The sequence below is a fragment of the Notothenia coriiceps genome, unplaced genomic scaffold (assembly GCF_000735185.1).
Source record: "Notothenia coriiceps isolate Sejong01 unplaced genomic scaffold, NC01 NC01_scaffold00000339, whole genome shotgun sequence".
In the NCBI taxonomy this organism is placed as follows: domain Eukaryota; kingdom Metazoa; phylum Chordata; class Actinopteri; order Perciformes; family Nototheniidae; genus Notothenia; species Notothenia coriiceps.
Window position 1 is genome coordinate 3685024 of NW_011333040.1, and position 14293 is coordinate 3699316.

The 14293-nt window shown below is 42.9% G+C and overlaps 1 protein-coding gene across 1 annotated transcript in view; it reads right to left on the bottom strand.

Moving 5' to 3' along the window:
* LOC104950182 (myosin-9-like) overlaps positions 1 to 14293 on the bottom strand; it is a gene marked incomplete at its 5' end in the record, with an annotated part of 32729 nt that extends 18436 nt beyond the window's left edge. The window contains 2 exons of the mRNA XM_010776671.1: positions 1741 to 1747; positions 14274 to 14293. Of these exons, the coding sequence (XP_010774973.1) occupies positions 1741 to 1747; positions 14274 to 14293 (27 nt within the window). The remainder of the gene's footprint in view (positions 1 to 1740; positions 1748 to 14273) is intronic.

Sequence of the window (14293 nt, forward strand, 5' to 3'; positions counted from 1 at the left end):
AATAAAAACACAACGGTATTCAATAAGAGAGAGGCAACCACGCGACCCGGTTACGATTATTACGATTACGCTCGTTGTATTTTTACCGCCGAGTTGTTTGAAAAAGAGCCTCAAAATGTCCGCGCACCAAACGTTAAGCGGGTCGGTTAGTCTTTAACCTTGGAAAAAGAAGGGTCCTTTCATGGTGGAGAGATCGTCCGCCTGACTTTTCGCCCCACTTTCCAAGGGCTTTTTTTCATCAGATCATCAAGGTCTAGAAAAACCACACTTGCGTTTTAGGGTCCTTGTGGAGCGCTTGATAAGGACCTTTTTCTCATGAGGCCACACTTTCGTGGAGAACTGTTGAGTGAAACAACAGAAACGACAACAGTATTTCTTTTGGGACAGTTTTACGCTCCACACCCGCGCGCTTCATCACCCTAGGGTAAGAGGTCTGTCAAAACTGTCCTAATTTGTGCAGTTCAGTACCTCCTTTTTCGTAAAGTTTACAGGTAGGTAGGTAGGTAGGTAGAAGAGCGCGGCGAATAGTCACACCAGCCAAGCGCCTCCATCGCGGTCAGAGGTCGTCTCGACCAACTCAGGTGTTTTTCTTTCAAGCGCGACACCGGTGTAGTCGGCCTTGACGATTGACGCGCTAGGGTCTGCGGTGGCCTGGTCGCCCTCTCTCTATTACCTTATAGCGTAGACCTAGATCCAGATTAAACCTATAGACACGAGGTCTGACCTGCACCAGAATAGGTGGACATGCTTCAGCCCGGCCTTACGTAGGGGTGATCCAACCGGCTTGCCGTGAACACGTTCGTCCCGAAAGAATACTGGTCGTGCTTCTGTTTCACCTCAGCGTTAGCTCAGCGTAGGGCTTAGTGTGTCGTTGAAGAGTGGAATAAGCGTCGATTTTACGCCTCTGTCAAGGACGGTGGGAAACGCCACTTGTGGGTATTTCTAGACCATGATCTCTCGCTAGAGCAAGAAAGCCACGTAACTGGGGAGGAATATAGTGGTCCAAACTCCCATCCTTTGCTCTACGCGACGCCATCTCGTCCCACCGGATAAACCGGAGCCCGAGTCGATTGACAAAGTCAAAGACTTGCCACCGCCAATTTCTCTTGACGTCATTGGCGAGGGCGGACAGCTAAGAGGCTGCGTAGAGTCTCGAAGTAACAAGGCGAGTGAGCTCTTTGTTCTGCGGGCTCTATGAACATGAGCGTAAGCGTTAATAATCGCATCCTGAAGTCGCGTGGGTTGCCTTCACGTTATTTAATGCCGATGTGTTTCGACTCTTTGCACCATCGCCGACTCTACTCCTCCACGAGTCTACGAGTAGGTCGGGCTAAAAAAGTGTGACGGCCAACCGCTTGGCTAGGTCACTCATGACATCCCAGCCGTATGCGCGCTACCTTCAAGTAGCCCGTGGGTGTAGTAGACTGGGTTTCGTCAACCACTCGTTTCGAATGAGCAGTCGCCGGTAGACGTCATTAGGCGAGGGGAGTCTCTGAATAAGCCACAGCTTGTGTGGCACATTATCAAATGAGTCGTCCTTAACCACTGTTCGCGTCTAGGACCCGCCTCCGGTTTGATTCGGACTTACAGGCTAATGCCGCTCCTGGCCTGTTTAAGAGCGAAACCCTCATGTCTCTACCACCGGACTCATCTCTGCGGATTTCGCAGGTTAAGGTAAATGATGACGTCGTAGGAAACGTTACTGAAGTCATCAGGCCAGTATGGCGCGAAGTCAGATTGTTTCTTGTGAACAATATGACCTAATCGCATTGCGGTCCTGACTAGGTCCTGGAAACACTCACTGTTTCAACGTTAATGCAACTAAATTGCTATGTCCTGCTTTGGTGTGACCAGATGATTTTTACTTCCGTAACGCTGTTTGCCGGGCGTTGGATAGCTTCATGACGAACTCTCGTCTTTGACAGCGGTGTTATTTATACTTCGGAGAACATAACGTTATTCCAATGTACTAACGTAATCTTCCCCCTTGTGCGTAGCAGCCAGACGGTGAGGAGCCATACGAGGACTGAGAGAATGCGCTGTATACTAATCCTTTGCTAAGTTGTATCCTGCGTGCGCGTGTGGCGCTCGGTGTCGTAAAGACATCGCCTACATTTACTCCGTCCCCGGGTTTAGTATTTTTTCCGCGTGTTCACCGCCGACAATGAGTTGTAATTTATGTATAAAAGCGGACCTTAGCTCATTGAAAAACACTGTTAAATTTTACCTATGAATTTACAAACAAAATTTGTTTAGGTACTGAATCCAGTCGATTGTGTTGTGCGACCTCCCAAATCAGGGTTAATTACTAGAGAGAGTTGGCCTCCTCCGCCTCGTCTCCTATAATTAACTATTGGGTCGTCACAAACCATGACTGGATTCAGACCTAACCAGAATTATGTTTGAATTTATAGGTGAAATTGGAACAGTGTTTTTCTCGAGGGTAAGGTCCGGTTTATATCATAAATTAATCATTCCGTGCGGTGACAACAAAATACTAAACCCGGACGAAAAGAGATGGTGCACGGACGAGTATACATTTCAGGATAGTATGACAGATTCTCAGTCCGCTCGTCTGTGAGTCTGGTCACAGGAAGGATTTGTGTACATTCGGATTTATTACTGGAATCTAACGTTGCACACTTCAGAGCGTTTCATTCACTATCGACCCGTACCGTACGTACCGTAAAAATGATCTGGGTCACAAAAAAACAATAGTTATCTTATTTAGTTGATGAACTTTGAACAGTCTTGGTTTTTTAGTCGGCGAATTGCTCTTTTCCTATGGTTTTTTTTGAGTAAATTTCTAGTTTTCTGGTTCAACTTTTTGATTGACGCTTGTTGTTTCCTTCGACGTATCTTTTTACGTAGACTGAAGAAATCCGGAAAGGTGCTCGTTGGTGTCATGCAAAGGCGGTCCTTATCAAGGGGGGTCCCTTGGATCAAACGGGCCTAGAGAATAAGGACTTGACTGATCAAGTCTAGCGCAAGGTGCTGGGCGTTATTCAGAGACTCCCTCAATGCGTTTTACTTCAGGCGACTGCAGCTGAAGGGAGAAGAAGACGAAACCCAAATGACTGATCCGGCGTTTGTTGAAGGCCGCGTCCATTTACGGTGGGCTTCAGGGCCCGGGGGGCCCATTTGAGCGGTCTTCGTGACGTGGAGGAGTAGGGGGGGCGAAGGGTGCAAAAATTAAACACAACGATATTCAATAAAGAGCAGCAGGGGCCAACACCGCCGACCCGGTTACGATTATTACGATACGCTCGTTCATTTTACCGCCGGAGTGTTTTTAAAAGGCCTCAAAGGTCCCGCCACCAAACGTTTAGCGGGTCCGTTTGTACCTGTCAACCTGGAAAAAGTCCTTTCATGGTGGAGAGATCGTCTGCCTGACTTTTCCCCACTTTCCAAGGGCTATTTTTTTTCAAGATCAAGGTCTAGAAAACACACACTTTCGTTTTAGGGGTCCTTGGTAGGCTTGATAAGGACCTTTGGTTCATTTGAGGCCACACCTCTTCGTAGCGAGAACGTTAGTGAAAACAAGAACGCAGACAGTATTCTTTTGGGACAGGTTTACACTTCATCACCCCGCGTACGTAAAGGTCTGCCAAACTGTCGCCTTAATTTTTGTGCAGTTCAGTACCTCCTCGTAAAGTTTTACAGGTAGTAGGTAGTACGGTAGAAGAGGGCGAATTAGTCACGAGCGCTCAGCGCCTCCATCGTCAAGGTCAGTCGTCGACCAAAACTACACCCGGGGTCCCTTTGTTCTTTCAGAACCCCGCGAGAGGCGACTTGACGATGTCGGCAGCGGCGCTGGTGCCGGTGACTCATTCGCCCTCTTCTACCTACCTACCTACCTACCTGTAAACTACGGAGGAGGTCTGGACTGCACAAAATTAGGGACGCGTTTTGACAGACCTTACTAGGGGGTGATTGAGGGTGTAAACTTGTTCCCAAAGATTTAGGCTGTTGGTCGTTCTTGTTTTCCACTCCGACACGTTCTCTCCACGAAAGGCTGGCCTTGCATTACAAGGAAAAGGTCCTTATGCGAGAGGCGCTACCAAGGAGCCCCTCGCAAGGCAAGCCGCAGTGTCCTGGTTTTTCTAGGCCTGATCTTGAAAATAAAGCCGCCTGGCAAAAGTTGGCGGAAAAGTCAGGGCGAACCGCGATCTCCACCATGAAGGACCCCGCTCTTCTTCCAACGGTTAAAGACTAACCGAACCCGCTAACGTTTGGGTGCGGGACATGTTGCAGGCTTTTCAAAACACTACGCGGCTGTAAGAATAACCGAGCCGTACGTAAATCGTAACCGGCGGTGGAGATGAGGAGGTGTCAGTGCTTCTGGCGATTTACCCGGGGGGCTCCGGGACTTCGGGTGGCATTATGCGCCGTGAAGTTGTTTGCGGCCTATCAGTAAACCCAAAGCAGAAGAAGAGGAAGTGACGTCAGCGGCTTCATTTGCGTAATCCTCCCTCAGAGACTTATTCGGGTGTGAACGCGATCTACTAGGTAGTTCAGGAATTAAGAGATCCGGGAAACTAGGTTCCGGGAACTATTCCTGGGGAAAGTACTTGGTGTGAAAGCGCCTAAAGAAGTCAGATGCCATTTTTCTATGCAGTTCCTTTTGTTGTTCAGTAGTTTTTCAACTGGTCTTTGATCTTAAATGAGTTTTTTTTTATCCTTTTCGTTAAGCAGGGACTGATTTTTTGTTTCTGACAAGTTCAATTAGTTGATTTATTTATTATAAACAAAAAACACTGGTCTAGTAAAAATGCCATGCATGCCATGCAACCTATACTACTTTGCAGAACTTCCACAATTAAATATAAAGTCATTATTTTAGGTTACATGTAGTTAGGAAGGATCTGGTTGATTCTTGCTCCTGACTCTTAGACATATGATAGGATTACATATGAGCAGGCACGTGTAGAGGATGTAAAGAGGCAGGGGCCCAAAATCATAAAAGGGCACAGTGGCGCTGTTACTAATTAAATACATATTTGCCTGGAATGAGTACTTTTTGTGACAATGTTAAATGGATATTTAAATGTTTGTATTTAAAACAAATCCATGACTTAGGTCAGTACAAACACTGCTGGGGGTTAGTCAATTAATGATTGATAAATGTCTCCTTGTGCCTTAGCCAATCGCCATATAGAGTTTTCAACACGTTATCCAATCAAAATGCATGTCAAAATGCATGTCAGCTAGGTACGGTAAGTAATGCAAGGTACAAAGAAAAAAAAGGTACGATTGACAAAGGGCAGGTGCTACCCCCCCCTGAGGTGTATCTGTGCCTACAATACCATACATCTTCAGACAGTTCTGTTCAACATATTCATAAACATGTTGATCATAGTTACACATCTGAAGTGCTGCTGCATCAAATACATGCTTTATGAGGAATCTATTATAAGAGTGGCATTTATCCAACATCAGCGTTGCAATGTAACTAATCACATTTACTCAAGTATTGTACTTGTACTTTACTTGAGTAGTTTCATGTTATCCTACTTTATGTACTTTATAATTTTACTCCACTACATTTGTCACAAAGGTATACTCTTTACTCAACTGAATGTATTTTACATATTAAGTGACTAGCTACTAGATTTAGGTTATTAATACAACATGTAAATGAACTAATACATTGTCATATATTATTTTCACTTTAAACTACCCAGTAGTATATCAAGTAATTCAAATAAACCAACCTTTACCAAGCGCAACATTGAATACATTGAACACGTTAATGCAGCAATAAGTTTAATACAATAATCTAAAATATGTGCTGCTTAAATGGGTCCTTCTGCATAAGTAATTTTACTTTTGTAATTTAAACTATATTGTAATTCAAATACTTTTTTAATCTTACATCCTAGTATGTACAGTTTTGAATTCAGGACTTTTAACTGAGTATTTATACACTTTAGTATTACTACTTAGTTATGTAAAGAAACTACTAAGTACTTTTTCCACATCTGTCCAACACCCAGCTAGGAAGAGACTCTAATTTCCTCTGACCGGTAGTATTGATGATAAGACTATTTGTGTCATACCGTAACGTACCATTCTATTATCCAGTCAACATTACACTGATTCTCTGTGGGGTCATTGCTGTCATCCTTTCAGCAGAAGAGACTGGGTGGGATTGGTGTTGTGGTGTTATCACAGCTAAGGTGAGCTCAGGTGGGGTACTCCATCATAAATGCTGAGTGGAGAGGATGTGTAATTTACCTTGACTAGCTGTATTGTCTTTAAGAGAAATATGTTACAGTGAATCAGTTAAGACTGGTTTAGGGTGAATCCTCTGCCTCCTTCAAGCTCTATAATGTAGTAGACGTTCCTCCTAAATGAGATCCATTAATCTCTCTTTTTTCTCTCTGTTCTTAGGCACAGATTTTGATTCATAATGACTTTGAAACAACTTGTCTATGATGAATAATACATGGGCCTGAGAGATTGTTCTATAGAGAGGTGGGATTAGGCTAATATTTGCATTGGCCACTCCAGGGCGAGGCACAGAGACAGTCTGATTGTCTCTGCTATAGCTGTCTCACTGCATACAGATCCAGAATTATGCTCTATCATTAAGTGCACTCAACTTGCAATCTTCAAGATATATGTCTAGTCCTTAATAAAGTCATGTCATACTCTTATTACTCTTATGGTTAACTGTGTTTACTTTTAACATGTGAACATATAATGATTTTATGTCTTGGCAAATTACCTAGATTGTATTTAACCTTGGCTATCAATCTTCCCATGCTACGTGATGGTAGTGGTGCAGTCAAACACACATTAACACACTATCCACAATAAGACAACACACTTTAACACGCAAAACAGCTCAGCTCAAGTAGTTACGATAAAGTATGAAATCCTGCACGATCAGACATATTCAAATCCAAGATAATGGGGTGTTCAATAGGTAATAACAGACAATTATAATTTCTGTAATGAAGATATTGTTGGACAAATGGTTAAACCGATCTTCAGTTGTCACTTGAACAATATGTACTGGCATAGATTCCAGCTTTACATCGCTTTAAATTACCTCTTTCTGTATCATATATTATTTTTTCTTTAGGTAACATGAACCTTTTTTCTGTTGCATATTGTGTCCTCACTTCAGAAAATCCTCAACTTTGCTTCTCTCTTTGAAAGGTGTTTAATGTTGCTCCTAATACACTTCCTACACGCTGAGTGTGATTTTATCATTTAACTTTATTAAACATTTCTTCCTGCAGCCATTCAAAAAAGGTCCATCTTTTATCATCACAGCAGGTTTACAGTGACTTAGAAGAACTTATTCTGTCTTTGACCGAGTAAAATATGTGAGAGTTTTAATATATGCCTATTTTAATAACCAATAATGCTTTAATGAAATGTCCACATTGATTGTCCCTTTTTCAGTCCCACTGGAAGAAGGCCTAATGGCATCACTGAAACACCAAATAGATGCCGAGGGTATAGAGTGTTTCAATTATTCTTTTATCCCAATAAGGAGAGCTTCTGAGCCTGCTAGAGTAAAAGCATTGCACCAAACTTATTTTTTTACAGCGCTCTGTCTGGTATATATATAAGTCTCTGACATTTCAGAAAAGCGCTGGTGTCATCACTGTCTGTTGTATGGAAAACTCTGGTCAGTGATAATGGTCAAAGCTAATTGACAGTAGCCCAAGTACACTGAAAATACTGAAACGTTGACTTTAATTAAATGTATCATGTCAACAGATTTCACATAACTAAATTATATTATTGCTTTCAGCTAACCTAATACAGTTAAGTAAAGTCTGTTGACATAATACATTTAATTAAAGTCAACATTTCAGTTTTTTCAGTGTAGAATAGATCATAAAAACCAAAGGGGATATGTTATTCTGAAATAAAATGTTAAGATATTGTTGTAAAAGAAACAAAACCCATGAACACACTTTTGATGAAGCACTGTTTTGAAGTACTCTCAAGTGCACCAAAGCAGCTTGTTTTTTTGCAAGAGAAAAAAACACTATCTGGAAATATGGCTTGACTGAAAAGTAGTCATACTCGAGGCAAGAAATATACGGAGAGTCTGCCTGATTCACGGCCACCATGCAGCGTGTAAACGCAGGAGCTTTCACACGCCTGCTGGGAAGGCATGAGAGTGAGACATATCCGTTCCCTTTGCCAGGCATGGCCTTCAATAGCAATGAAGGTGGCACAGGGACGTGACATTACAGAGAGTTCATCAACGCCCACGCACACACATGCAAACTTCCTCATACCTAATCACCCTGCTTCAAACCGCCTGATCTTCGTTGGTAATCGACCCTCTAATGTGCTCAGACGTTGGGTGTAAATTATGGAGGGTTATGTAACTGAAAATGACTCCATCTGTCTCTATTGTGCCAAGCATTACAGAGTTAATATGCCAGAAAAGGGCATCATTTCCATCCCTGCCCAGAGTCTTAACTCTCCCCGTGAGCATGTTAATGGTCGGTCATATAGAAGGTCCAACAAAAACGTATACCAATACAGATAGCAGAACTGACCTTGGGTTAGCTTTGGGATTGATGATCAATACATAATAATAACTTTACAGCTGTACAGAACAAACATAAAAGCCTTTTAAATAAAGAACAATTCTCAATTTGACATACATAGACACAACAGCAACTACTATTAACATACACCATTAGATAAGGTAAGATGAAGCATTATTGATTTTCATTGGGAAATTCAGGGTTTTTAGCAGCAACAGCAATAAGGGTGAAACAGAGGATAGGATATATAGGAATTCACACAAGCATGATAATAATAATAATAATAATAATAATAATATAAATAAAGGAATGTATGAGATAAAAAAAGGTTATTGATGCTATAAATTAAAATTAAAGGTGTTTAAATATATACAGTATAATTATATGTTAAATATATATCAATTTGTGAGTGGGAGTCCAGGTGCAAGTCATAAGTACATGCAGTGCAGGTTGTTACATTGTATGTACTTAAATGGGTTTTTATGGGGGGGTCAAGCCTATTATTGTGGAGCCTGACGCTTACTGGCACAAAGTGGCTGATCCTAGGTTACAGTTATATACTTATATATTATTATTATAATAATAATAATAATAATAATAATAATAATAATAATAATAATAGATTTATTTTGTCAGCACTTTTACGGGTGCTCAAAGACGCTTAATATATACGATTGTGAAATTTTACAGTTGGGCATTTTGGTCCTCACCATCTTGGGAGAACAGTACAACTCAACGCAGTACAAGACATTTTTAAGTCTATCATAACGTTACCATTCACATTCATGAACTCAAGTCACACACAATACGGAAGCATACCCTGGTTTTACTTTAAATTGGATCATCAATTACAAAATGATCATCATTCTGTATTGAAAAAGACTTGAATTAGCTATTGAGACCATACAGTCATTAGTACAATCTTTACTGAGGTAATAGATATTAATTTCCCATATTCTCTCCAATTCAACTTCCTTTGTGGCTTCAATTGTTCAGCCCCAAGGGTTGCCAAGTGAATTTAGTATGCCTATATGCAATGTATTTTTAATAAGATCATCTAACATCTGGACACACCGTTCCCAGGACACGTCCCCTCACATGAGGGTGGATGGAGGCGGGCTGCAGGAGGAATGGTGCAGGAGGAACTCTGTGTTTGTGGATAAACAGACACAAATGAAGCAGAATATATACAGTTCACAGTAAGAGGCTTATCCAGATTATGTTAGAGTTTTTATCCAGAATGCAGAGTGAATGTAAATGCAGATGAGAGTGCTGAATAGGACGATGAGAGCTCTCCCAGGCATGGACGCTGCTTTTTGAAGTTCTGCAAGCTTGTGGAGAAGCAGTACACACCTCAGGCCTGCTGAGAGATGAAAGATCAGCCTTTTTGTCTCTGACTTTTCCCCTTTGTGGTTTGTGGTTGAATAGTCTTTTTTGTTTAGAAACGTTCCTAAATAATTGAAATGTCCCGGGAGTACCAAAGGTGCAGTCATGATAAGAGCTGTTTGATTCCTCTAGATGAAATGAAAGGAGCTTCAATGCTTCCTTTGTTATTTCCTTTAGCATAAGATACACCAGACCATCCTCTATGAAAGGATGTCATTATCAGGTGTATATAACATAAAGCAAGCTTTTAATAAACTAAAGCTTATAACAAAAACAGGGGGAAGGTAGAAGAAAACAAAGAAAAACTGATCGAGCACAATAATAATAATAATAATAATAACAACAATAATAGCTTAGATTTATATAGCGCCTTTCATGGAACCCAAGGTCGCTTTACAAGGAAGAACAGGGCAAAACAAACATAACAAAACAAAAGGCAATCAGACAACCAGTCAGACAGACAAAAACCACAAATAGATTAGGGGCCAAAGGCCTTGGTGAACAGATGGGTCGAGGGCCCTTTTGAAGGCGTCAAGCGTGGAGATGTTGCGGATCTCCGCAGGGAGAGCGTTCCAGAGGGTGGGGGCTGCCACACTGAAGGCTCTGTCCCCGGAGGTTCGCAGTTGGTGCGGGGGTGGTAAGCAGTCCAGAGTCTGAAGACCGCAGGTTCCGGGGTGGGGCATGTGGGTGAAGGATGTCCGATAGGTACTGGGGGTCATGGGCATGGAGGGACTTTGTAGGTGATGTGGGACTTGACCAGCAACCAGTGGAGGTGGATGAAGGTGGGAGTGATGTGCTGCCACGGCTTTGTATGTGTGAGTACCCTAGCAGCACAGTTTTGGACATACTGGAGCCTGTCCAGGGTTTTGTTGGGAACCCCAAACAGGAGACCATTGCAGTAGTCCAAGCGGGAGGTGACAAACGCATGGACTAGGGCTTCGGCAACCGACTCCGAGAGTGACGGTCGGTGGTCGTGGGAGTGGAAGGAGAGGGTGGAGTCGAGGATGACACCCAGGTCGGGGGTGAATTTGAGCCATTGATGGAGACAAACTGTTTCCTGTTACGGTAGGTCCACACAGCAGCTTTAAAAAAATCTTCCAACGCTTCCCACGCTTCTCTGCCCATTGACTTTGAATGGGAGTGACGTCACTTTGCCTCGGCTTTTCGCCGCGAACTGCATTCTGGGGAAGCGAGGCGAAGATTTACAGGATTTAACAGGATTTTTCAGGATTCAAAGCTTGAGCAATGTTCAACTTTTGAAGCTGAGCCTGGAAGCGTCAGCCAATCAAAATCCGCGTTTATGCAAATCTGGACAGTAACAAGCGCTAGCCATAGTAGCCAATCAAACCGCGTGCAAGCTGGGAGAGCCAGACCTGCAGGTTTCATTTCCCTCATATTGCCCAAACGAGAAATTACGGTAAGCAAAATCACCCAGTTCCTTTACCGACCCCAGAACTATTTACCGGGAATACAAACCCGAAGGAACCAGGCATGGAGGGAGGTGGGCAGAGACAGTGGGTGAAACTGGTAAGGTTTTCGCCTGTTTGGGGGAGTTTATACTATATACAGGACTGTCCTCAGAAAAATTAGAAATATTGTGAATAAAGTTCTTTATTTTCTGTAATGCAATTAAAAAAAACAAAAATGTTCCCAATACATTCTGGATTCATTACAAATCAACATCTGAAATATTGCAAAGCCTTTTATTATTTAGTAATATTGCTGATTATGGCATACAGCTTTAAGAAAAACTCAAATATATCACTATTCTCTAAATATTAGAAAATCATGAAAAAGTATCTAGTAAGGGTGTTCAAACGAAATCACTGTGAATCGTCTAATTAACATCGAAACACCTGCAAGGGTTTTCCTGAGCCCTTGAAAAACACTCAGCTTTGGTTTCAGTAAAAACTAAATCAGACAGTATGGGGAAGACTGCTGATCTGACTGGCTGTCCAGAGGACCGTTCATTGACACCCTCCATCAGGAAGGGTAAGACACAAAAAAGAAATTTCTCCAAGAGCAAGCGGTCACAGAGTGCAGTTTCAAAAGCCACATCCACCAAAAGTCTGTTGGAAGGGGGAAAATGTGGCAGGAAACGCTGCACAACCAAGAGAGATGACCGCAGCCTTAAACAGCAATTGTGAAGAAGAGTCGCGCTTCCCAGAATTTGGGGGGAGCTTCAAAGACAGTGGAGCTGAAGGCTGGAGTCCCAGGTATCAAAAGTCACTGTTCACAGACGTGTCCGGGAATGGGGCCTAACAATAGCCTATTCCCATGGTCAAGCCCACTTCTGAACTCAAAGACAACGGAAGAGGCGTCTGACTTGGGCTAGGAAAAGAAGCACTGACAGTGGCAGCGAGTGGTCCAAAAGTCCTCTTTTTCAGAACGAAAAGGCAAGTTTGTATTTCATTTTGGAAAGTCAAGGCGCCAGAGTGCTGGAGAAAAGCTGGAGAGGAGCAAAAATCCAAGTGGCTTGAAATCCCAGTGTGAAGTTCGCCACAGTCAGCGATGGTTTGGGGAGCCATGTCAGCTGCCTGGTGTTGGTCCCACTGTGGTTTCATCCAAAGCCCAGAGTAACAATTGCAGCTGTGTAACCAAGAGATTTTAGAGCACTACATGCTTCCGTCTGCTGAAAAAGCTCTTATGGAGGAGAGGAATTCATTTTCCCAGCATGATCTGGCACCTGCCCACAGTGGCCAAAACCCATCAGTAACTGGTGTACTGACGGCATGGCCATTACTAGTCCCTCCGATTGGCCCTGGCAAATTCCCTCTGACCTGAAGCGCGGCCATACGAGAATCATGTGGGGTATTGGTGAAGAAAGAAGCTGAAAGACACCAGGACAGCAACAATGCTAATCGAGCTAAAAGGCCGCTATTGAAGGCATCCTGGACATCCATAACACCACCTCAGCATATGGCCACAGGTCCTGATTGGCGCTCCATGCCACGCGATTTGATCGGCAGTAATCCCCGTGGCAAAAAGGAATTGCAAACTACGTACTCGAGTGCATTTAATGGAGCATTTTCAAATTGTTTGATTTGTGTTTATGCCTGTTATAAATCTTTTTTTTTACTTGGTCTGAGGAAGCTATTGCTACATTTTTTGAGATACGGAGTTTTTGAGTTTTCTTAAAGTGTAATGCATAATCAACCAATATTAACATATAAAAGGGCTTGGCAATATTTGCAGTTGATTTGTAATAGAAATGCCAGAATGTATACATGTTTTGTTTATTTAATTTTGCATTACAGAAAATAAAGAACTTTATCACATATTAGCTAATTTTCTGAAGAGCAGTCCTGTATATAATGGCTCACCATAAGATCCGCCGTTTTTTTTGCTTTGTACTGCCGGGGCGCGGGAGATTCATGTGATTGGTTGTTGGTCCGCGTTGCTCGTGAAAAATTCCGAAAGCTCCTGAAGACAGCACCCCCAGCTCCAAAAGATTTTCAGGATTTTTTCAAAAAGGCCTAGCTTGCTGTGTGGACGTACGCGTTTGGAGGTAGGGATGTGAAGGCCGAACGCGGGGCTGTGCGCAGTAAATACGCTAAGAGGGCCAGGGGCCGCGGTCCTAGACTTTTGGAGGCCCTAAAAGGCGAGCCTTTGGGCTTGGGGGCCGCCCCTGCCACTCTAGCGCGTTCTCAGCTAAACAGCACGGAACCAACTTTTGTCTTATGATGTAGCATAAGGCAGCACATATGTGTAAAAATAAGCATGTAACACAGCAGGTGGACCAAACCCTCCTCTAGGGGGTCAACCTCCGTCACGGGGTTTCGGGGGCATGTTCCCCCCGGGAGAGATTTTTTTTTAAATTTTATTGAAGTTAAAGCATCAAAAATCTGGTGGCAGCTTTGAAGAGAAAAATTAAGAGATCTAAGTGGATACATCTCTCCAACAGGGCACCCATACTGAATAGCAGAAACTGTAAACAGATTTTTCTTTATGGATATCTTCACAAATCACTAAAGGTGACTCTATAATAATAAATAAAACATGGGGACTTTTATAGCGGAATTTTCATGAAACTCAAAGAAGCGCTTTGACAGATGAATTTAAGAAAACACAACAAAAAACAAAAGACAAAAGAAATACAAAAAGAGATATAACCAAAAAAAGCAGAAAAAAAACGGGGGAGTGGGGTGTCAGTGGTTGAATGCAGTGTTGAAGGCACATGGGTTTTGAGTGATGTTTTGAATGCTGTGAGGGAGGAAGAATCTCTGATGGATTGGGGTAAGGATGTTCCAGAGGGTGGGTGGCAGCAACGGAGAAGGCTCATGTCGCAGACCTTGAGGTTTGGTCGCGGGTGGAGGACAGGAAGGATTGGCAGTGCAGAGCGGAGGGAGCGAGTGGGAGTGTGTCTTGTGGAGGAGGGTCAG